The 26,023-nt window shown below is 38.7% G+C and overlaps 1 protein-coding gene across 3 annotated transcripts in view; it reads left to right on the top strand.

The window, feature by feature from the left end:
• Window positions 1–25,142, top strand: part of LOC137655808 (Bardet-Biedl syndrome 7 protein homolog) — a 90,161-nt gene extending 65,019 nt beyond the window's left edge. For 2 of the 3 annotated variants that reach the window (XM_068389965.1, XM_068389966.1), the window contains exons 9-17: window positions 3,910–4,015; window positions 4,457–4,574; window positions 11,758–11,910; window positions 12,419–12,556; window positions 13,167–13,379; window positions 13,879–13,983; window positions 15,459–15,560; window positions 17,343–17,490; window positions 20,625–25,142. In XM_068389965.1, coding sequence (XP_068246066.1) covers window positions 3,910–4,015; window positions 4,457–4,574; window positions 11,758–11,910; window positions 12,419–12,556; window positions 13,167–13,379; window positions 13,879–13,983; window positions 15,459–15,560; window positions 17,343–17,490; window positions 20,625–20,764 — 1,223 coding nt within the window. In that variant the 3' untranslated portion in view covers window positions 20,765–25,142. Of the gene's footprint in view, window positions 1–3,909; window positions 4,016–4,456; window positions 4,575–11,757; window positions 11,911–12,418; window positions 12,557–13,166; window positions 13,380–13,878; window positions 13,984–15,458; window positions 15,561–17,342; window positions 17,499–20,624 lie in introns of those variants that run through there. The other variant, XM_068389967.1, reaches the window with a different exon arrangement.
• Window positions 25,143–26,023: the final 881 nt, after the last annotated feature.

Here is a 26,023-nt window from a genome sequence, read left to right as displayed (position 1 = left end):
TGTCAGGCAGTTACATAACGTTGCCTTCTGGTCTGCTGCTAATGCACCAGTGCTGTATGTCCTCACGCACCTGTTGTGGTTGACAGTTCAGTTTTTGACAGTTCACAGACTGTCAAGCAGTTTCATAACGTTGCCTTCTGGTCTGCTGCTTATGCACCAGTGAGACCCTCACTGAGATCACCTAGCTTTTCTCGGACATGGTTCCTGTAGATGAGAAAGTGCTGTTCTCCCTCCTACTGATATTCCTTTGAGGACTCTGTCATTTGGAGAGGAGCCTTAAGCTGCTTAGCCTCCTATGGACTTTAATTAAAGCATAACAAGGCTTCCAGGGATGGTAAATGGTTCCGCTTCAGTCGCTAACCCCGTCTGTTGCCACACCTGCTCCCGTAGACCCTAATGGGCTTTGCTGCAAGACATGCAGTCCAAGCTTGTGTCCTTGATAGAGGATTTTTTACGGAGAAGAACCTTCTGGCCAACAACCTTCCTACCGGTTGGTTGTGCGCCCTGTTGACGCTGAGGTATCCTACTCGCGTCCGCCAGTTGAGGTGGTTCCTCCACCGTGCGACCCAGTGTGGGTTGCCAGTCGCACGTTGACGTTAAGCGACTCTCGGAGGTGGTTGTGGACGTTCAGTGTGTCACTAGGAAGACGTTCAACAACCAGCAGAGGTGACTTGTTGTGACGCAGTGCGGCAACCTCAGCAACCCGGTAGGGGGTTGACTGCACAACCCAGACAGTCTTGACAGTTGCGGGTTGACGCTGTACTTCCTCGCGTCCCCATGGTTGACAGTTCACAGACTGTGCAGCAGTACCATGATATTGTGTCCGGCTCCGTCACGCATCCACCAGTGCGACCGGATTCAGCGAGTCAGACGTTGCCCACTCCGTTGCCGTTTCCTCATCAGTTTCGGATGAGGAACCCTCTGATGAGGACATTGCTGAACAAGACGATCAACCCCCAGCCCTGCTATCCATCCAGAAGATGCTGAAGAAGGAACGCTGCCCTGTCAGGCTGTGGATGAGTCTGGTTAGGACACTGTCATCCGTGGATCAATTTGTGTCACTAGGAAGACTACACCTCCGTCCTCTTCTATACCATCTAACTTTTCACTGGAAAAGGACAAGACGCTAGAAGCGGTCTCGATCCCGGTTTCCGGAAAGATAAAGTCTGGTCTGACTTGGTGAAAGGACTTTATCAACCTTTGAAAGGGTCTTCCCCTGACTGTTCAGACTCCCAACCACGTTCTCTTCTCGGACGCATCGGACGTAGGCTGGGGTGCGACATTAGGCGGTAGGGAATGCTCGGGATTATGGAACTCGAGTCAAAGGACAATGCATTTCAACTGCAAGAAGCTACTGGCAGTACGTCTGACCTGGAAAAGCTTCAGGTCTCTCCTTCAAGGCAAAGTGGTGGAGGTGAACACGGACAACACCCTGCTTTGACGTACATCTCCAAGCAAGGAGGGACCTACTCTCTGACATGGTACGAGTTCGCAAGAGACCTCCTCACCTGGTCAACAGGTCTAGACTTTTCACTAGTAACGAGGTTCATCCAAGGCAACTTGAATGTCATAGCAGATTGTCTCAGTAGGAAGGGACAAATAATTCCAACAGATTGGACCCTCCACAAGGATGTATGCAAGAGACTTTGGGCCACCTGGGGCCAGCCAACCATAGATCTCTTCGCAACCTCGATGACCAAGAGGCTCCCAATAGTTTGCTCACCTATCCCGGACCCAGCAGTAGTTCATATAGATGCCTTTCTACTAGATTGGTCACATCTAGATCTATATGCATTCCCTCCGTTCTAGATTGTCAACAAGGTACAGCTGAAGTTCGCCTCTCACGAAGGGACAAAGTTGACGCTAGTTGCTTCCCTCTGGCCCGCGAGAGAATAACTCACCGAGGTACTTTGATGGCTAGTAGACGTTCCCAGAACACTTCCTCTAAGGGTGGACCTGCTACGTCAGCCACGCGTAAAGAAGGTACTCCAAGGCCTCCACGCTCTTTGTCTGACTGCCTTCAGACTATTGAAGGACTCGAGAGCTAGAGGTTTTTCGAAGGAGGCAACCAGAGTGTTTGCTAGAGCAAGGAGAACATCCACCCTTAGAGTCTACCAATCGAAGTGGGAAATCTTCCGAAACTGGTGCAAGTCAGTATCCGTATCCTCGACCAGTACCTCTGTAACTCAATAGCTGACTTTCTCTTATATCTGAGGAAAGAACGATCTCTTTCAGCTCCCACTATCAAGGGTTACAGAAGCATGTTGGCATCAGTCTTCCGTCACAGAGGCTTAGATCTTTCCAACAATAAAGATCTACAAGACCTCCTTAAGTCTTTTGAGACCACGAAGGAGCGTCGTTTGGTTACACCTGGTTGGAATTTAGACGTGGTTCTAAGATTCCTTATGTCAGACAGGTTCGAACCGCTTCAATCAGCCTCCCTGAAAGATCTCACCTTTAAGACTCTTTTCCTGATATGCTTAACCACAGCTAAAAGAGTCAGTGAGATTCATGCCTTCAACAAGAACATCGGATTCTCATCCGAAACGGCTTCATGTTCTACAACTTGGTTTTCTAGCCAAACACGAGCTGCCTTCTCGGCCTTGACCAATATCGTTCGATATTCCAAACTTATCGTATGGTTGGAAATGAACTAGAAAGAGTATTATGTCCTGTAAGAGCTCTTAAGTTCTATTTTAAAAACCTTTACGAGGCCCGTCTGAAGCTTTATGGTGTTCAGTTAAGAATCCATCTTTGCCTATGTCAGAGAATTCTTTATCCTATTTTATCAGACTGTTAATACGAGAAGCTCATTCCCATCTGAATGAGGAAGACCAAGCTTGGCTGAAGGTAAGGACACACGAAGTTAGAGCTGTCGCAACTTCCGTGGCCTTTAAACAAAATAGATCTCTGCAAAGTATATTCGACGCAACCTAATGGAAAAGCAAATCAGTGTTCGCGTCTTTTATCTTAAGAATGTCCAGTCTCTTTACGAGAACTGCTACACTCTGGGACCATTCGTAGCAACGAGTGCAGTAGTGGTGAGGGCTCCACCACTACAATTCCCTAATTCCATAACCTTTTTAATCTTTCTCTTGAAATGTTTTATTAATATTTTTGGGTTGTCCGGAAGGCTAAGAAGCCTTTCGCATCCTACTTGATTTGGCGGGTGGTCAAAGTCATTTCTTGAGAAGCGCCTAGATTAGAGGTTTTGATGAGGACCTTTAGTATGGGTTGCAACCCTTCATACTTCAGCTCCTAGGAGTCGCTCAGCATCCTATGAGGATCGCGAGGCTCAGTAAGGAAGACGTACTTAAAAAGGCAGAGTATTGTTCAAGTCGACTTCCTTACCAGGTACTTATTTATTTTATGCTTGTTATTTTGAATAACTGCTAAAATGAAATACGGAATACTTAGCTCATAATAATGTCAACATGTAATGCTGGTCTCTACCCACCCCCCTGGGTGTGAATCAGCTATATGATCATCGGGTAAGTTTAATATTGAAAAATGTTATTTTCATTAGTAAAATAAATTTTTGAATATACTTACCCGATGATCATAAATTAAAGGACCCACCCTTCCTCCCCAATAGAGACCCAGTGGACAGAGGAGAAAATTGGTTCTATGTTGACATCGAGTACTTGAGTACCTACTTGACAGATGGCGCTGTTGATGTACACTCCCACCTGTATAGCGATCGCTGGCGTATTCCGCCCGTAGGTTTTTCTGTCGGGCAGCAGAGCTGACAGCTATATGATCATCGGGTAAGTATATTCAAAAATTTATTTTACTAATGAAAATAACATTTTATAATGATAATGAAGATGAAAATAACTTTTATGATATTATTTAACGCTTCAAATTAGTGGAAGTATTTTGATTATTTAATCCTATGGACGATTCCAGGCTGGATATTTGGGGTCACCTCTGAGCCAATGGATCGTCATATCACTTCCGAGTCGGGAATCGTACACATCTCGCAAGAATCAAAACAAAAGATACAGAAGTTGAGGTACTTTGTAAAGGGCTTTACGGCACATGTAGATGATTTCAAGTTCTAATGCACTCTCTCTCTCTCTCTCTCTCTCTCTCTCTCTCTCTCTCTCTCTCTCTCTCTCTCTCTCTCTCTCTGCGTGCGTGTGTGTGTGTAAGAGAGAGAGAAGAGAGAGCCAGCCTTAAAGACACTAACTGCACAGAACATTAAGGGTGATTCTTTTACTGTAAATAAAAGTGGACTTTACATTACACTTTTGACAGACTCCATCTGGATGGAGGAGATAAAAAAAAAAAAAAAAAAACAGCCGCACGGGTCAATAATCTAAGCCTCATACCAGTCCTGAGTGTGAGAAAGTTTTGACAAACATTTTTTTTTTTTTTTTTTAGAAAGCTTTTCCCACTACCATAGATATGTGTGAAATTTTTCCAGTTAATATAATCTTTTTTCTCTTTTCAGGAGTGAAATAGAGGAGCTACAGGAGAGAGTCTTAAAAGAACGGGATCAGTACCAAGCCGCAACACAGAGTGCATTTCCTGGTATTTCCGCTGTTCCTTTTTTCTCAGTTAATGACAAGGTAATTAGAAAAAAACTTGTCTTAAACCAAACCTTGTATTTAGGGCTCCAGCCATCCGTTGAGATACTACCGATAGAGAGTTATTGGGTCCTTTGACTGGTTAGACAGTACTACATTAGATCCCTCTCTCTGGTTATGGCACATTTTTCCATTGCCTTTGTTCATTGCTTCTCTTGTAGTTTATTTATTTCCTTGTTTCCTTTCCTGACTAGGATATTCTTCCCTGTTGGAGCCCTTGGGCTTATAGTATCTTTTTTTAAATATTTAACTTAGCCGGTGAATATATAATAGCTGCAACTCTGTTGCTCGACAGACACATACATAAAAAACTCGCGAGCGATCGCTATGCAGGTTGCGGGTGTGCCCACCAGCGCCAACTGTCGGCCAGATACCACTCTCGGATGTAAACAAAACCTTCAATTTCTTCTCTGTCGACGTGTCGACAAGACGTACTTTTACTCGCTGTAGAACCTGGAGTTTTTCCCATCATATTTGGTGAAGTACTTTAATTTGGTTTGAGCTTTCGCAGTACAGGTGTTTTTCTTCAAATAAATGCTTGAACTCTTTTTTGAATCGGATTAATTGTTGATGACTTAGATCGTTTTTTGGAATTTTCCCTTGACTAATTCAAAATGGCTGACCCTTCTCAAGTTCCCAAGTTTCAAAAGTGTAATGCTAGGGACTGTAATAGGCGTCTTCCAAAGGCTTCTCTCGACCCTCACACTGTTTGTTCCAATTGTCGGGGTAAAACCTGTCAATTGGGAGATCGGTGTGAGGAATGCATGGGCCTTTCGGAATTCGATTTTATCGAATTTGATAAATATACACGCAGACTAGAGAGAGATAGGGTAAGGAGAAGTTCTTCTAGGTCTGTAGATTTTTCCTCTCCACATGCCCCTGAACCTAATCCTTCCCCTGTAGTGGTTGTTCCTAACCCCCCTCCTAGCACTCAGGAACCGTCTATGCAAGACATGATGCGTGCTATTCATGCCTTGGGGGAGAGAGTTGAGGCTTTAGCAAGTGACCGGAATCAACTCATGGCAGACGTGAAGGAACTCAAGTGCCAAAGTGCCACGGCGGAAAGTGTCAAAGTGCCTAGTGTTACGCAAAGTTTTGTGAACAGTGTTGCGACCGAGGGTTCGTCTGTTCGTGCCTGTCGTCCACCTAGTCCGGGACCTCTTGCAAGCTCCCAAGCCCAGGGGAGAAGCAATGTCGTACGACTTATGGGTTCGAGAGGCCTTGATCAGCGAACAGACGTTCCCTCTTTGGTATCAGGCGTATCTCGTCAAGATCGCCCCTACCATAAGACGAGAGAGCCCATTTTTACCTCGTCGTCCGAAGGTGTTTCACGTAAGAAACCTTGGACCAAGGTCTCTAGACCTTTAAAACGTAAGTCGGTCCCTTCAGGACAAGTCCAACGTCCCGGATGTAGCCACTGGGACAGTTCGGACCCGTTGCCGTCATCTGATGACTGCTCGCCGCCTAAGAGAGGCAAAGTTGTGCCGTCTCATTCGCTAACCCCGTCTGTTACCGCACCTGCTTCCGTAGACCCTAAATGGGTGTTACTGCAAGACATGCAGTCTAAGCTTGCGTCCTTGATGGAGGACTACAACGCTGAGAAGGTTTCCGTTGAACCTACTGGCCATCAGCCATCCAAGCGTTCTGTTGTGCGTCCTGTTGACGTGGATGTAGCTTTCTCGCGTCAACCAGTTGGGGTTGTACCTCCACCGATGCGACCCAGTGTGGATTTCCAGCCGCACGTTGACGTTAGGCAACGCACTGATGCGATTGGTGACGTTCAGGACGTTCACCAACCATCAGAGTTGACTTGTTTTGACGCGGTGCGTCAACCTCCGCAACCCGTTATGGTGTTGACTGCACAACCCAGACGGTCTAAACAGTCTCGGGTGGACGCTGTGCGTCCTCGCGCACCTGTTGTTGTTAACAGTTCCCAGACTGTTCAGCTGTTCCAGGACGCTGCGTCCTGCTCCGTCACGTATGCACCAGTGCGACCGGACTCTGCGAGTCAAACGTTGCCTACACCTTTGCCGTTTTCTCATCAGTTATCGGATGAGGAACTGTCAGATGAGGACGTTGCTGAACCACAGCCTGAGGATCAGCCTTCAGAATTAGATGAGCCTAAAGCAGTTCAACCATCCTTGGACTTTAGAAAAGTCATGGTTGTTTTTAAAGAGTTGTTCCCTGATCACTTTATTTCTGTGGCTCCTCGTTCGCCGCCGTCCGAGTTTGTCTTAGGCGTTCCTGCTACCATGCCTGCCTTTACGAAACTCGTTCTCTCTCGCTCATCCAAGAGAGCTTTACGGCTGTTAGGCGATTGGTTAGAGACCAAGAGGAGTTTAGGGAAGACGGCATTTGCCTTCCCCCCATCTAAACTCTCGTCTAGATCGAGCGTCTGGTATGCCACGGGAGAAGTTCTCGGCTTGGGAGTTCCTGCCTCTGCCCAGGGCGACTTCTCAAGTCTTGTAGACTCTCCCCGCCGCCTTGCCATGAGACGCTCGAAGATTAGTTGGTCACCCTCGGACCTGGACCACCTTCTTAAAGGCATATTTAGGGCGTTTGAAGTCTTTAACTTCCTGGACTGGTGTTTGGGAGCCTTGAGTAGGAAAATCTCATCTGCCGATAGGGATGTTTCCTTACTCATTATGTCCTGCATGGACAAGGCCGTCCGCGATGGGTCCAACGAGCTTGCCGCTTCATTCACGTCCGGAGTCCTTAAGAAACGAGAGTCTCTGTGCTCTTTTCTGTCAGCAGGAGTAACGCCATGCCAAAGATCTGAGCTACTCTTTGCGCCCTTGTCTAAGTGCTTGTTTCCTGAAGTCTTGGTTAAGGAAATTGCCTTGTCTTTAGTGCAGAAGGACACCCACGATTTAGTTCCGTCCTCGGCTCGCAAAGCTCCCCCTTTGCCTGCCTTGTCTGCTAGACCTAGGATAGACACTCCAGCGTCCAGGTTTATCCCGCCCTTTCGTGGCAGAGCCTCCAGCAGGGGAGGTGCTCGTGCCGAAGGGAAGAGAGGAAAGAGGAAAGGATCCAAGTCCTCTAAGGGCAGAGTCTGACTGCCCGCAACTTCAGACAGCAGTAGGTGCCAGACTCAAGAACTTCTGGCAAGCCTGGGAGAAGAGAGGCGCAGATCAACAATCTGTGAGGTTGCTCAGAGAGGGGTACAAAATCCCTTTTGTACGCAGACCTCCTCTAGCGACGTCCCCCATCGATCTCTCTCCCAGGTACCGAGAGGAAGAAAAGAAACAAGCCCTGAAACTGGAAGTGTCTCTTTTGCTAGAGAAGGGAGCGGTGGTCAAAGTCTCGGACCTTCAATCACCGGGGTTTTACAACCGTCTCTTCCTAGTTTCAAAGAAGACAGGAGGTTGGAGACCGGTGCTAGACGTCAGTGCTCTGAATGTCTTTGTCACAAAGACGAAGTTTACCATGGAGACCACAAAGTCAGTCCTAGCAGCGGTCAGAAAGGGAGACTGGATGGTCTCTCTAGACCTAAGGGACGCTTACTTCCACATCCCCATTCACTCAGACTCCCAACCTTTTCTGAGATTCGTCTTCGACGATGTGGTGTACCAGTTTCGGGCCCTGTGCTTTGGCCTAAGCACAGCTCCTCTCGTGTTTACGAGGCTTATGAGGAATGTGGCAAAATTCCTCCATTTATCGGACATCCGAGCCTCCCTTTATTTGGACGACTGGCTTCTCAGAGCCTCTTCCAGTCATCGCTGTCTGAAGGATCTCAATTGGACTCTAGATCTGACCAAGGAATTGGGACTCCTAGTCAACTTGGAAAAGTCTCAGCTGGTCCCATCCCAAACTATTCTGTATTTAGGGATGGAGATTCACAGTCAAGTTTTTCGGGCTTTTCCGTCGGCCCCCAGAATAGATCAAGCCCTGCTCGTCATCCAGAAGATGTTGAAGAAAGAACGCTGCTCAGTCAGGCTTTGGATGAGTCTGGTAGGAACGCTGTCATCCCTGGAGCAATTTGTCTCGCTAGGAAGGCTACACCTCCGACCTCTACAATTCCATCTGGCTTTTCACTGGAAAAAGGACAAGACGCTAGAGGCGGTCTCGATCCCGATTTCCGAAAAGATAAAGACTTGTCTGACTTGGTGGAAAGACAATATCAGCCTACGAGAGGGTCTTCCCCTGGCAGTTCAGAAACCCAACCACGTTCTCTTCTCGGACGCATTGGACTTGGGCTGGGGCGCGACGCTGGACGGTCGGGAATGCTCAGGTCTGTGGAACTCGAGTCAGAGGAGCATGCATATCAACAGCAAAGAGCTTTTGGCGGTTCATCTGGCCTTGATAAGCTTCGAGAATCTCCTTCGAGGCAAGGTGGTGGAGGTCAACTCGGACAACACCACGGCCTTGGCGTACATTTCCAAACAGGGAGGTACCCACTCATTGACTCTGTACGAGATCGCAAGGGACCTGCTCATCTGGTCAAAAGATCGAGGCATCTCCCTAGTAACGAGGTTCATCCAGGGCGACTTGAACGTCCTAGCGGATTGTCTCAGTCGGAAAGGTCAAGTAATTCCAACCGAATGGACCCTCCACAAGGATGTGTGCAAGAGACTTTGGGCGGCTTGGGGTCAACCCACCATAGATCTCTTTGCAACCTCGCTGACCAAGAGGCTTCCAATCTATTGCTCTCCAGTCCCAGACCCAGCAGCAATACATATAGATGCCTTCCTCCTAGATTGGTCATACCTAGATCTTTACGCATTCCCACCATTCAAGATTGTCAACAAGGTATTGCAGAAATTCGCCTCTCACGAAGGGACAAGGTTGACGTTAGTTGCTCCCCTCTGGCCCGCGAGAGAATGGTTCACCGAGGTACTTGATGGCTGGTAGACGTTCCCAGAAGTCTTCCTCTAAGAGTAGACCTTTTACGTCAGCCACACGTAAAGAAGGTACACCAAAGCCTCCACGCTCTTCGTCTGACTGCCTTCAGACTATCGAAAGACTCTCGAGAGCTAGAGGCTTTTCGAAGGAGGCAGCCAGTGCGATTGCTAGAGCGAGGAGAGCGTCTACCATTAGAGTTTACTAATCGAAGTGGGAAGTCTTCCGAGACTGGTGCAAGTCAGTTTCCGTATCCTCGTCCAGTACCTCTGTAGCCCAAATAGCTGATTTTCTCTTATACCTGAGAAAAGTTCGCTCCCTTTCAGCTCCTACGATCAAGGGCTACAGAAGCATGTTGGCCTCGGTCTTCCGGCATAGAGGCTTAGATCTTTCCAACAATAAAGATCTGCAAGACCTCCTTAAGTCTTTTGAGACCTCTAAGGAACGTCGTTTGGCTACACCTGGGTGGAATTTAGACGTGGTCCTAAGATTCCTCATGTCAGACAGGTTTGAGCCTTTACATTCAGCCTCCCTGAAAGATCTCACTCTTAAGACTCTTTTCCTGGTATGCTTGGCCTCGGCTAAAAGAGTCAGTGAGCTTCATGCCTTCAGCAAGAACATCGGGTTTTCGTCAGAAAAAGCTACTTGTTCTCTGCAGCTTGGTTTCCTAGCCAAGAATGAGCTACCTTCTCGTCCTTGGCCTAAATCTTTCGATATTCCTAGCTTATCGGAGATCGTAGGCAATGAACTAGAAAGAGTATTATGCCCTGTTAGAGCTCTTAAGTTCTACTTAACTCGTACTAAACCTTTACGAGGCCAATCTGAAGCGTTATGGTGTTCGGTTAAGAAACCATCCTTGCCTATGTCAAAGAATGCTTTGTCATATTTTATCAGATTGTTAATACGAGAAGCTCATTCACACTTGAGTGAGGACGACCGATCTTTGCTTAAGGTTAAGACGCACGAGGTTAGAGCTGTAGCAACTTCCGTGGCCTTTAAGCAAAATAGATCTCTGCAAAGTATCATGGACGCAACCTATTGGAGAAGCAAGTCAGTGTTCGCGTCATTTTACTTGAAAGATGTCCAGACTCTTTACGAGAACTGCTACACACTGGGACCATTCGTAGCAGCAAGTGCAGTAGTGGGTGAGGGCTCAACCACTACAATTCCCTAATTCCATATCCTTTTAATCTGTCTCTTGAAATGTTTTTAATGTTGGTTTTTATGGGTTGTTCGGAAGGCTAAGAAGCCTTTCGCATCCTGGTTGATTTGGCGGGTGGTCAAAGTCATTTCTTGAGAGCGCCCAGATTAGGGGTTTGATGAGGTCCTGTTGTATGGGTTGCAGCCCTTGATACTTCAGCTCCTGGGAGTCTGTCAGCATCCTAAGAGGATCGCGAGGCTCCGTAAGGAAGACAGACTTACAAGGCAGAGTAATCGTCTAAGTCGACTTCCTTACCAGGTACCTATTTATTTTGGTTTTGTTATATTGATAACTGTCAAAATGAAAAAACTCTTAGCTTATACGATGTAAACATATTTAACTCTGGTCTCTACCCACCTCCTTGGGTGTGAATCAGCTATTATATATTCACCGGCTAAGTTAAATATTTAAAAATGATATTTTAATTATAAAATAAATTTTTGAATATACTTACCCGGTGAATATATAAATTAAACGACCCTCCCTTCCTCCCCAATAGAGACGCAGTGGGATGAGAAGAAATTGAAGGTTTTGTTTACATCCGAGAGTGGTATCTGGCCGACAGTTGGCGCTGGTGGGCACACCCGCAACCTGCATAGGGATCGCTCGCGAGTTTTTTTATGTATGTGTCTGTCGAGCAACAGAGTTGCAGCTATTATATATTCACCGGGTAAGTATATTCAAAAATTTATTTTATAATTAAAATATCATATTTTCCAACTAAGTTTGTAGCTTAGCTATTAATAATAATGTGTTATCTTATGAGGTTATAGTAAAGTGGTCTACATGTATATATAATTTCATATTTTAATAAATCTTATTTTTATTCATGTAAAATTTCTTGATAATGGTAAAACCATCTAGTGACATTTTTATTGCTAATAAGCTTTTTTTATCACAACCCTATCATTTGTGATTACCCATTTTTATTTTCCTATAGGTGAGTCCCAGACAAAATGTAGAAAATAAGGACAGTCAACCTATAGCCTTCTTTAAAAGAATTTACTTGGTCATGATCTATCAAATATAAGAAATATTAGTGACTGTATATCTATGAGTATGGTTTTGTGAAAAAAGTTATTATACTTGAAGATTTTCAATAATTTTACGATTTTTTTTTTATAGATAACACTGAATCGCTCTGATGCATCCTACCTCCTAAGCCTAGAGGTTCAGACTGCGGTCGATAATGTTCTCCTACAGAGTGATGTTCCGATCGACCTTCTGGATGTTGAAAAGAACTCGGCTGTTGTCAGCTACAGCACATGTGATCCAGAAGTAATTCTAGCTCATTATTGAACTTTTGCGTAAATCATATCCTGATTCATCTCTGGCTGAAAATTATCTGATGGAATATTGATTATCAGTTTTATTCACTATAATTTCATAAGATGTCTTTTTGGTAGTATATATTGTTTTTAGCTTGGATGGTCAGACATATTTTCAACAATTAAAAGTTTAATATTTGTCCATCGTCACTGATGACGACATTCAGCATGTGTGTATATTTTTATTTCAAACTATTTTGAAGCAAGTTAAGCATTAAAGTCTCACCCATTTTTATTATCTGTGAAAGTAGGTGTACAGCTACTGAATTGTATTCTATAGTTCCATGTATTTTAGACAAGGAATTTTATTTATTTATGTTTGATTTTTGGAAGCATTATTTTTGTTTACCTTTCAAAGAAAATCTGTAAGATTATTTTTTAAATAGAAAAATAAGGAAGCTTTAAATGACCTGAACAAGTTACTAAGATCATTTTTCTTTCTTTTTTTTTTTTGGCAGAGTGGAAATTTCCTGCTTGCTACTTACCGGTGTCAAGCAAATACTACGAGATTGGAAGTTCGCATTCGCACTATAGAGGGCCAATACGGTACTTTACAGGCTTACATCACTCCAAGACTTCAGCCAAAGTGTTGTCAGGTAACATATTGTGATAAGGAGTAATACCTTATTTCTTGTGAAAAGTGTATATACTGCATGTGTTATAATTGTAAACTGATATTGTTGGTGGCTAATAAGGGTCTTAACAGAAAGGCGAACTGGACATGATTGGGTTATTCCAAATGACATGACAAGCTTTTAGTGCAAGATATATATATATATATATATATATATATATATATATATATATATATATATATATATATATATATATATATATATATATATATATATATATATATATATATATAAAATATATATATATATATATATATATATATATATATATATATATAGGTATAATATATATATATACTGTATATATGTGTGTGTGTGTGTTGATGGACATAGTGTGCAATGAAGTAAAAAGAATCGCTTGGAAGTAATGCTTGATTTTTATTGCAGATTTAAAATATAAGCAAGGATGATATTGTCCAAGTGTGAATGAAGCAAAAGTATGATGTACCTAAAGTCTAGATTATTGTATGTGGAAACCTTTATAATTGTTTTTCACCCTCTATGGCAGTTTGTGAATTGAAACCTTTTCAGAAGAAGTGCAATTTTCATTCACTTCAACACTTTCTTCTAGGTTCGTCAGTATCGCATCAAGCCGCTGTCCCTGCATTCTAGAATCCACAGCTTCGATCCAAATAGGCCATATAATGTGTTAATACTTAAAGGACAATTTAGTCTTCCTGAGATGCATTCCTGGGTCGTGTTTTGCTTACCAGAGTTGCCTGAAAGAACCCCGGCAGAAGAAGAAGCAGAATTTACCTTTGTTTCTACATTTCTTGATACCCAGGTTTGTGGTAGATTATGATTAAATTATTAAAATCTTATAGGAATGTTTGTGGAAGCTTGTGATAAAATTGATGTAAGATTAATATTGGTCTCATAAATAGAAGTTACTCTGTAAATTGACCAAAAACATTAATTTTATGTCTTCAGTGATTGATAAATTCTGGCATCATGACATCAACGGTCATTGATGTTTATGTCCTCAAAGGATAACATTACAGTCCGTGTTAAATGGTCTCTAAGTAAGTTAAGTATACTTTTGCCAGCCTTAGATTTATGTGTGGTATATCTTATTTTATGTAAAAAATTTCTCATAGATATGTTGAATCTTTCCATATGGCATTCTTTTATATCAAGAAGGGTTTACATGCCATCTTAGTAATCAATGTTCCAACTATCACTGATAACTTGTGTTCAGTTCTGATGCATTTTTAAATGCAAATAAGAAATACAGCGTGCCTTGATAGAATTTGTATTTGAGGAATATTCGTATTTTGTTACAGCTCCAGTGTGTTTATCGCGCTGGTGAAGCCACCTTTAAGTCAGATAACATTTCAACGATATCTATCCTGAAAGATGTGCTTACTAAAGAAGCAACACGTAAAAAGGTAAGACTTCGTTGTTCACACTAAGCTTCCAAAGGGTTGGTAGAAAGAAGCAAAATACAAATTGGTGTATGGGGATGCACACTTTCCTTGTTGAAATATTGTACCTTAAACATGGAAAAAAAAGATGTTAGCATTTCTTCTTAATTTAGTGAATGTCTGTGTATAAAGCTCTTCACTTGATAGAGTTAGAGCAATATTGTATGTCACAATTTTATACAAAATTTCCTTAAAGTTTATCATGATCTGTAAAGCGATAGAATAAGTTTCAATTCAGAGTACTAGAATTAGGTTCATTGGCAGACGTCTGTAGGAAAATTACGCTAGTCGACTGGGCTCAATTCTAAATAACAATTGAGGTTATGAGCAAATCAGGACAGTTGTTTCAGGAATATGAGTACTGAAGGTGTGTTCATTAAGTTCACATATTGAAATGAGTTAATATATGTAGATTTGTATATAGAATAGAATATAGAAATAGAACTAATGCCTGATGAAACTTACATTGCCTGTCGACAAAGAGGAACCGGCTAAAAGATTTCATGCTGTATAAGGAGAAATCTTACAATTTTTCCTTTTCATTGCGTCTGAAGAACCACATTTAAATCTGTCATACAAAACCATGAATTTATTATTTTTTGAACCAGAAAATTGCTGTATGTCCTTGGGTCGTACTAACATTTAAGTGATGTTATTTACATAATCACAAACTTACCTCACAGTAATACAGCGAACAGTGTCTTTGCACTAGTAACTGGTATGTAAAATATTTTACATAAGTACATCGTAATGGACCTTACCCTTTGATTTTACTGCAGTCATTTATTTTGCTTTTTTAATTGTGCTTCAATAGCATGACTCGAACCCATTCAAACGATGTTATTTTCGTGTTACTGCACACCGTAGTTACTCTTTTGTTTCTAGATCAATTTATTTCATGTAAAAAGCATTTGAAAGATAATTGTTCTGACGTAAATATAAACCCTCTGGTCTGGTCTTTGAATTCATCTCTAAACTCATTCTAGTTTGTATAGCAAAGAAAATACAAATAACTTTTTTTTTATGTATATTTGACCATATATTATAAACAAGATACAGTATGTAATTTTAAATACAGTAATGCATGATAGTCATTGTAGCAACATTGAAAATAGATTATATTTAGGAACAATGATAAAGATTAAAATACCAACTAGTCTTTTCATATTTTCAAGATTCTTTTCAAGTATTCAACTAACTTAAACAAGGTTTAAGCAGTTAGTAACTCAAAAAAATCAATACTCTAGTTATAAGATATTTAAAGGTATACATAGTACTAGATTTACAAGATTCTTATATCACTAAATTTTTTTCTTATTTTTGCCACCTGAAAAGTAACAACATTTTCTTAATTTCAGAGTTTAATAGGATTTTTTCTACATTTTATATTAATGACTTGATAAAAAATGTCCTTTTTAAAATAATATTTGCTGTTTTAGGTACGTCTTGACATCTCGTGTGAAGTCAGCGAAGAGAGTGTCGTTCATGCCTTACATCTTCTTCATCCTCGCTTGGAGGCTCAGCTTATGTTGGCAAAGCAGGTTTGAAATTTTATTGAAGTTTTAAATCTAAAACTTATCCATTGTATATTATTTTACCCCAATTTTTTTTTTTGGTTAAAGATGCTTGATTTTTGTTCCTCCATTTTTGTTTAGTTATCCTCAGAAAGGATTTAGCATCACTTTCATTGGAAATACGAATTTATGTGATGAAAATTTTTTACTTATAATGAAACTATATTCTAATCCAAGTTAAGTCAAGGTTCATGATTGGAGTTGTCTGCATTTTGAGGGCAAGTAGCATATAATTCACAAAAGTGAGGTGGAATCTTGGAGGGCTATTGCTGAAGGCCGGGAAAATACAGGAACTGATTGACGAGGTCAGGAACCAGGTGTCCAAAACCAATCTCATGAACTATAGACAGTCTTACACCTTGATAGTGAAGTAATGCTATGTATTTGAGCTGTTTCAACATGGAACTGAGGTCAACTCACCATTCATGTGAAACAGTATGCTTATAGATCTAGAAAACAAAGAAGTTTCTCAATAAATGAGGGATGGATAAAGATGAAAGAAAATTGCTATACATCTGCTATATGCAGAACATGATCTGCCACAGTTAATGTTCCCAACAGTTATACATACATATACCAAAGGCACTTCCCCCAATTTTGGGGGGTAGCCGACATCAACAAGAACAAAACAAAAAAGGGGACCTCTACTCTCTATGTTCCTCCAGCCTAACCAGGGACTCAGCCGAGTTCAGCTGGTACTGCTAGGGTGCCACAGCCCAACCTCCCAACAGTTATAATCAGGTAAAATTTGCAGATGTTAACTGATATCATGTATCTACTTTATGGTGGCAGCAACTTCAGGCTTCCTCATAACAGCAATGAAAGCAAAGAGGGCCATCATCACATGCAGTTACTCTTGACACACCTCAGCAGAATAGCCTACTTAGCCAGAAGGACACTTGGTGATAAGAGAGTGTCTTACATCATCCTTCAATAATTATTCTGTTTTTTGTAACATAGTTGCCCCTCCATATTCGTGGGTATTACGGTTGGATGCCCCCTATCAAATAACTAAATCTGTGGATAATGGGCAACCAAAATTATACAGTTGTTAAACAATTTTCCTATGTAAAATATACCATTTTGATAGAGAAAAAAATATCTCTTCACTGAATACAAATAATCCTCTATTATATTCACATCATCATACTCAGACTCGTAAGGGTAACAAAACCACTCATGATTTATCAAACTAAAGTAACCCTGTGATGATCTAGAGGTTGAGCTTCCAAGCAAATGGAAATGCACCATCATCCAAAACACCATTTGATTGCCCATCTTTAGCTGATACATCACCTAAATGCCAAATTTTCTTGAATGAATTTTATCACTATTTTTATTTATTGTTAAAAGGTAATAAATTGATATGTAATTCATCATGGGATGTGTTACAGTAGACCTAAAGACTGCTATTGGTACATATAAATGTGCTGTTTAACAAGGCTAATGGACTTACAAAATGTGTAAAAAGTAGTTTGATACTAGAAGTCGTATTACTGTATGTAGAAAACACTGTGATATATGATAATTTTCAAGGCATTGAAATGCTCATTAGCATCCGCCTTGAAGTTTATTGAATAACACAAAGGCTTGTAAAGTATTTTAGTAGCTTCTTTTGATATTTTCCTTCTCTACAGGGATTTTAGAAAGCTTAAATTGAATAAAACTGTTATAATTCCATTATAGTTTCCTTCACTGGTACTTTCAAGCTTTTTAAATGAAATAATTCAATGCATATGATTTTTCTAGGTATCTCTTATTGATGCTCTAAGAGAGCTGGGGTCTCATGAGTCAGACACAAGCTTCCTCTCACCAGAATATCAGCATATTTTAGATAATGCCGATGACCTCTTGGCTCAATATAGAAAACAACCTTGCCATCTCGAGAGGCTTTATGGTGAGTAGTTTATATATTTGTTTTGTTTCATGAAAATTTTTTAATAATAGAATCTTAACAGTTGGAAGTTGTGGAAAGAAAAATCAGTTTAAAAGCATAGTAAGCAGATGAGGGAGAATGTTGTTCAGCTAGCAAATAAATAATTTTCAAGCTTTGAATCAGATGAATATCTAAGTAAAAATGTGCTTATAATTGACAACATTTTGGAGTTAGGGTAGTTTCTTAATGCTTCAGTAGAAAACAGCCTTGATCTTTGTGTCATCTCATCTATAGGCTGCAAAAAAGAAATAGTAAGGTTAAGAGTAAGGATTCACATTAAAAGTATGGTAATGGGCTTGTATTGAATAAAACATAATTTGAATCATAATATTTATTATTTCTATTAACCTCTCCTGATGTTCATATTACTTTCAATTCTGTAAGCCTCATACAGTATATCTGTTGCACGTTAAAATGAAGAAATTTCCTATTTTCTTTCCTGCTAATATGCTAATACCTCTAATGCAATGAAACTGCTAGTAGACATTGGACTTACACAGCATGTACTTCACAGCTTCAGGTGTTGTTTTTTTCTAGTGTTATACTTAATTTAGTGTTTTTAAGATGTTTTTCTCCAAGTTTGTTAGCAATTGATGCATTTTTGTGCATGAGAATTGTTTTCGGGTGATCATTTTCTCAGTGTTATACTGTATAAATGAGTTTTCCGGCCCTTGTGTAATACTTTGATGGCTTTATATCTTTCCTATCAAGGCTTGTTCTGTATTTGATGATATATAACTGAGAATAGATACCACTCAATCTTGTTTTATAAAATGCTCGCCTTTCTTGTAAATATTGAAATTTTTTAATGGTTAATCTGACTGTATAGTACTTCTGAATTTCACACAAAAAGCTCTATTATTCATTCCTTTAAATCTCGTACCGATCACAACTCTAATTCTATCTGTAAGCATACCATTAATTCTCGTGACAATTGTGCCACTGTATCATGCCTTTTCAGCGCATACTTTCATGGGGCTTGGAGCACTATGGATTAGAATTGAACACACTTCTACATATTTTCAGTTTGACTACAGTATATTCACTACTAGAAAACTCACAATTTTACCTTCATTGTTAATCTCAAACCTAACCTTTCTATCTATTTTATACAACAGGTACTGAACTACACCATAGAGGTTTCACTTGTATCATCATGAAAGCACCACATATTATTTACCACAATAAGTTATGCTACTTAATTTATGCAGTACAGTATTCAATTTCAGTGAAATTAATATTAAATCAATATTCCTCAGTCGCAATGATTACTTTATTCGTAAATCTAATACATAATTACAAGCAGACACTAACACCCTACACCAATATAGTTGGTCTCCTCAGCCACACTCGTGCTAAGATAAACATCACTACTCGTATCATGATGTTTGAATTCACAAACTCGTGCTCATTCGAATCCACGAAGAAACTATGACTAGTATATATCTGTATCTTAATCTAATCTAGTTAATATCATTTCAGGTACTGGAACTTCACTTAAGATAGGATTCACACATTTGGATGTATCTAAATCATTACCAACAATAATATTAACACCATCAACTGGTAACTTGTCCACTATTGCTAGCTTTACATCTTGACACTCCTTGACTTTCTAAGTTCATATTCAACAAGGCACAAACAAGACGAGTGTTCTGAAACCCAACTAACTTCACTTTTTTTTTCATGCTGATTACTGCCCTTATTAGCACACTATCTCTCCTAATGAGAGAGACAGAATGGGGTCATGAACAAAGCAAGGGTACCACTCTCAGATCACCTCCTTTAAGAGAAGAAACTACACTTTCAGATATAAACTTCATAATGTTTCCTAGTTTCTTTCGTAATGTCATTCTTACTTGATGAAAGATTATTAACTAGAAATACTCATTTCTTAAAATTTTTCCCTTCTGCTACACAATTCCTTGGTAGATGCCCTTTGTTATTACATTGGAAACAAGTTTAACTCGGAACTTCTAACTGTCCATTTGTTCTTACAAACCCTAAAAGTATAATTAAGTTTCCCACATGTATGACAATAGTAGGATAGTCACTTTTCCCTATTATACTAATACTTTAACTGATTTTACTATATTGCATTCTACCTGCTGAAGGATCACTTTTCTTCTTACTCTTACCTAAGCTATGGGTTTAACTACTCATCTGCAAAAGATTTGTTAGGTTTTCCAATCTCAAAACAAAAGGGATTCATTAACTGCAGTTGAAAAATTGAAAATGAATATGAAGAATCTTACCAAAAGAAACCATGTTTATTCTCAAACTTGTTCACAAAGGAAATCAGTGTTGCTGCTCCTTTACTTTCAATGCCTAAAGTGAGATGCATGTTTGTTGTTTGAAGGGGAGACTCAGTCAGAACCGTAACCCTGTCCGACTTTTGATTTTCTTAACACTTTTTTCCCTATCTCATTCTTTTCTCTCTCCTCGAAGCTTATACTGTATACCCATGCGTGGGCGGAGCTAATTATGAAGGGCAATGGACATTGCCTTATAAGGAGTTTTATGTTTTTTTTTTATATCCTGCATCTTGATTGGTTCCATTTAAAGTGCCCACTTCTGCACACCATGGTAGAGCAAGTTTTCTGGTGCAGTGTGGACCCATCGTGACACCATATAGCAAAAGCACTTCATGGGAAAGCCAGGTAGTGACGCTTCCAGAAAGAAAAGGATTTTCATCGAAGCTCGGTTTGTCCCAGAATTACTGCCAACGGTAATAAATGTGATGCAGTCTTTTGGTATAAGCTAACTGGATTTCTTCTCTTGGAGAAGAGATACAGTTTTCATATATATACATCTTTAATATTATGCATCTGCTTATTACAGCCCTCAACATTTAACCCATGTTGAGATAAGGTTGAAAGCACCATCAAAATGGCCACTAAAAGTCTTATATTAAATGGAATTTCATTGGACCCATTCAGGATGTCTAATCATCATACAGTATAATCTAGTGTGTTGTATCTAAGACACTCCAGTCTTATTTCTGTTATATTTTACTTATCATAATTTAGTTTAAGTTTTCAGATATGTACTAATTTTCTTTTTGTAATTTGTCCTACATCTTTTTTCAATTTCAGGTATGATTACTGACTTGTACATTGACAAATTCAAGTTTAAAGGAGTCAATGTAAAGAGTCGGGTGCCTCAGCTTTTAGAGATTCTTGACAATTATGGAAGCCTTGATCTCCAGCACCTAATAAATTTCTTCCAGTCATAGGGATATGGTAAAAAGTATAATTTTTATCAAGACCTTTCTTTTATAAGAGTATCTATAACTTTATGCTAGGTAATGTAAAATATACTTTTTCAATGCAATTTCAGTTTTTCTAATATTTATTTTAAAATCTGTTTTTGTAAATTAAAATGTTTAGTATACTTTACATTTAAGAGTAACGCATTTGTTTTTTGTTTTTATCATGTACAGGGTATATGATCTGTTATGTTTTTATGTATCAGTTCATGATTTCCTATCTCTTTGAAAATCTATATTTTCAAGGAGTTAATATTAGTTTGATTTTGTTTATATATATTTTTAATAGGATTTAAACAAGTAAACAGTTCTATACAATATCTTTATTTTTAACTATTTATTTCAATTTATTTATTTATTTATATTTATTTTGATGTTGTTACTCTTCTTAGATTATTTTATTTTTCCTTGTTTCCGTTCCACACTGGGCTGTTTTCCCTGTTGGAGCCCCTGGGCTTATAGCATCCTGCTTTTTAAACTAGGGTTGTAGCTTAGCAAGTAATAATAATAATAATAATAATAATAAAAAGGGAATAATAGAGCTTCTTAATCAAATGACAAGGCTTTAATCTCATGTCTACTTAAGAAGATTGTTGAGCATAATTAGAATAATATGTGCCATTCCCCAAGAAACACTGGTTACCGTAGTAGCTATAAGTATTGGGACCACATAATCATCATCATCCCCTCCTACGCCTATTGACGCAAAGACCTCGGTTAGATTTCGCCAGTCGCCCCTATCTTGAGCTTTTAATTCAATACTTGTCCATTCATGATCTCCTACTTCAAGCTTCATAGTCCTCAGCCATGCTCTTCGCACTCCCCGAGAGAGATTAGTTCACCAAATGTTCAGCTGGGCTCCACAAGGCACTGGAAGAGTTGGAAGACCCATATAATCAAGGATGATAATTTTTATGCATTTTGAGAAGCAGGTCTCTAATTCCAGTTTGCTTTTCACGCTAGCAGATGTTGTTTTACTTATCTTTAAAATATAATAAAACTTTTCAAAGGCTGAATTCTTTCATTCTCGATTGAATTCTATGATCAACCCTGTGGATCAACATCTTGATCTTTTCAATGTGTTTGATAGATGAGATAACCCTGGCATCTTTAGAATATGTTCAATACAAAACTTGAGTCTCTCTGAAGAATTTTTTAGTTTTTAAATGAGATTTGTTACAAACCCCCATTTCAAAATCTCTCCTTACCACGAACCCTCTTGATCTTTATTTTGTGTTTTGTGGTGCTTTTTGGTGTAGTTCTTTTATCTTGCAGTTTTAGGTGTAGAAATACCCTGTTTAGTAAAGCAAATTTTCATCTTAATGGGGCTGTCATTAGCACAAAAACCAGCCTGGTATCCTAATAATCTACATTTATCAAGAGGTGTTCTTTCACAGAGTAGATCTTTCATTTTTCTTTTTTACAAACTAGCATTTTTGTAGTTTCTCCACATTACAGTTCCGGTACGCCCTGCTGCTTCCTCCGGTCGCCTTGGTGACCGCGGAGGTAGCAGCAGTAGGGGATTCAGCGAATGACACTTCATTTGTGGTAGATAACGGGGGAGGGTGGTCTGTGGAACCCTAGCAGTACCAGCCAAACTCGGCTGAAACCCTCATCAGGCTGGGAGGAGTGCCTTGGTAAATAGATAGATAGAACAGTTGTCAGATGAAGCTTCTGGGTAGGAGTTTAAAGTTACTAGTTTTGTGGAAACTTTACTGCACAGGAAGTTCATCTACAAATCTGCATTTAAGGGGTGATTAATGAAGTTAATTCATTTGTTCTCCTCCGGAGCCAACCTCTATTAGCAGAACTGCTTTAATGTTGAAGAAATTTCAATTCAAGTCTTCAAATACAGTATTTATTTTATAAGGTGTAAGTTCCTAATTTTATTTAACATTGCTATTTATCCTGAATTTTTTTGTTTCTTCTTTTTTTTTTTTTTTTTTTTTGATACTTTATTCTTTACCTATGTTTCTTTTCCCTATTAGCATAATGATGTTATAAATACCTTGGGATTGTGATATTATGCTTTTCCAGCTATGATTGCTGCTTAGCTTTCAATAATAATAGTAATAACAGCAAAAAAAATAATTGTTTTAAAGAGAAATTTATTGTGTTGAAGTGTTCGATTAGAAATAATTTCATTACATTCTATAATGTTGTGTATTGTAGACATAAGAGTATGCACATAGTGCAAACTATGTTAAGTAAATTTCAACTCTAACAAAGCTTCTAAGAAACACAACTTGCCTGTTTCTTTTTCAATTGCACAAAAAATGGCCTTATTGAGAAAGTCTTTTCAGATTTTTGGTTATCAATCTCTCCTGAGGAAATGTTTTAATCATTTCATTCTGCCATGTTTTAAATATTGTTCTCATATGGTCTTCAACTGCTGACTCATTTTAATTTGTTGGACAGAAACTTGGAGTCCATTTAATTCCTTATCCCTGACTTGGATATTAATCGCTGGCGCCATCCCTTAGCTCTTTGTCCGTGTTGCATAAGATTGTTAAATATTCAGAGCATCATTTGCGTTCAGATCTTCTCAGACTATACCATCTAATATGGAATACTTGATACGATGTTAATTCTATGTCTTTACCTTCTCCATCATAAGGCCCAATACTACATAGTGTTCTAGAAATATTATTCCAGTCTTAACCAGTTTATGGAATGGTCTTCTTAATCTGGTAGTTAAATCAGTGGAACTTCGGAAGTTTGGATGCGTTGTAAATGCTTTTCTTTTTAAAAGATTAAACATAAGTTTCATTTCATAGTTTATATATACTGTATATAACTTACCTATTTCATGTTACTGATATTAATATATTTAATATTTTTTTCTTCAACTCATAGTTTATTTATTACCTCTCATTTATTTGGACTTGGTTACTTTTCCTCTTAGAGTCCTTAGGCTTGTAGGATTTTTCTTTTCGAATAATGAGGGTGTTAGCCAAGATAGTAGTATTAATAGTAATAAACCTCAGAGTGTAATTGCCATTAGGTCTAGGACATTAAATTCTCCCATCCAGATATTTTCATTGATAGCATTTCATTAATAAATAAAAGTTTTTTAAAATTCTATACTAAGTGCCTTGAGAGAATTTAACCTTTTTTAAACATTCCCAGTCTACCCTTTCCTCAGTTACATAAAGGCCTGATATATTAAGAAAGTCTTTCAAGATTTTTCGGAAATCCGTCTATACTAAGCAAGTGTTTTCATTCTTATAATCTCTTATGTTTTGGATATTATTCTATGGTTTAGCCTTTGGCAGCACACTTGAAACTTGAATTGTAGGATATAGTAAACATTTGATATTTCATTAGGTTTCTTATTCCATATCTTGGCATTAATCTTTGGCGCCATTATTCGATGAGCTCATTACAGGTTTTATAAAGTCTTTGATAATTTTGGGATTCCTTTGCACTCAGGTCTCCCTAGACTATACTGTCCACAACTCGCATTTAATTCCAACACAATTTTTTAAGATAATAAATCAGGTAATGATCTTGCTAATAATCATTAGAATTCCTAAGTTCAAACTGGGGGCCAATGCTCTTATGTAGTTTCTTTTCATAATGTACAGTAATTGATTTTTCCTTTTTATAATTTATTTTGATAATATTTACCATATTTATTTTTCCCTACTTGTCTGTTTCCTATGGGAGCTTTGGCTTTTAGCATACTGTTTCCGAATGGCATTGTAGGTTAGCTGGTAATAGTAATAATGATAATGAAAATTATATTTGTATACAAGGCAGAAACTTTATATTCATTTGTCACTCATAATAAATTTCTTCAAAATGTATTACCAACTAAGTTGCTTGAAAGATTATTAAATAAAATTTGAATGTAAAAATTACTTTCTCTACTAAGTTAAACTTTGTTAGGAAACTGAAGTTCTTGGATATTCTTTTAATTCTAGTCATGTAATAATAGTAATGTAAAGTTAGACATGCTATTCATACCAAAGAATTTCTTGTATGCTTTTGTATTCAGACACTCGAGTATTTTACATTATTAAGAAGGGTACAGTTTCTTGCCCAATGTTTTTAATGTTAAGTGTCTGAATTTGTCTAATTGAAATACAGTATAATAATTGACAAATATTACAAGCATTATACTTCCTATTCTGTTATATTTATATTTTTTAACCTTTTTGAATTTTAAAATGCAGGCATTGTAATCCATCCTTTACTGTCCATGATTTTACTTTATTCTTCCCTTTGCCCTCCTACAAGTAAGACGCTTATAAGATATTATGAAGGTTAAGTGTACTTAACAGCTTTAACCGTCCAATGAGGTAAATTTTGTGCATTGTATTTTATTTTTATAGTGTTCAATAAATGCAATATTTTCTTGTTTTCTTCCTCTTTCCTTAATATTGCTTCTTAACCATATTCAGTACTGTATATTAGAGTAAATAAATTATTATATACTTTGTTTGACATCCATAATTCATAAAATTCTAAACTTTGTACGTGGTACTTTATATATGTGATGTGATTAATTGGTAGAGAAAAAGTTACGGTAATCACAAACAGAAGAAAAATATGAAATTTTTAAAGAATTTTATATGCTAGTGTTATGAGAAAACTTATTTTATTTTTAATAGTCTCTGCATACAGGTCAAGGTGCTTCTGTGGGTGGATTTTGAAGAAGGAGCACCACTACTGTATAGACTTGGAAACTGCCAAAATGTACTTGCAAAACCAAGAACAATTCTTCTCTTTTCCAAACTTATATTTTCTCAATTCACCACCTTGCAATTTTTGACTGCTAGCACTTGACTCTTATATTAATACAAGAGAAACAGAAGTTGTAGTGCAACATGCTTAACAAAATCAGAATGTGTGTATTTTCAGGTGGTGGCATTTTTCAAATACCTTGAAATCATTGTTTCCTTCACCAGTGAGTTTGACGATGATGTACTCAATAAGATAAACAGAGCTCATATTTTTAGCAGGCTGAGAACCAGGGTTTTCCAGGACAATGATCCAAAAGAGACTACCAGCATTCAGGTATTTAAAACAGTGTGTGTCTCTACTCTTCTAAGGGGGTAAAATCTGGACTTATCCTTTTTGTGAAAAATTCAGACCTTTCATTGTATTATCTGATTCCAAACACTGATTCTGGAATGAACAGGGTATGCACAATCATAAAAACTATGCACTCCAAATGCCAACTATGTTGGCTTGGTTACTTAATCCTTATGCAGGACAAAC

This window comes from Palaemon carinicauda, chromosome 16 (genome assembly GCF_036898095.1).
Source record: "Palaemon carinicauda isolate YSFRI2023 chromosome 16, ASM3689809v2, whole genome shotgun sequence".
In the NCBI taxonomy this organism is placed as follows: domain Eukaryota; kingdom Metazoa; phylum Arthropoda; class Malacostraca; order Decapoda; family Palaemonidae; genus Palaemon; species Palaemon carinicauda.
The sequence above is the reverse complement of the archived record's forward strand: the minus strand, read 5'-3'. Positions and strand labels throughout refer to the sequence as shown.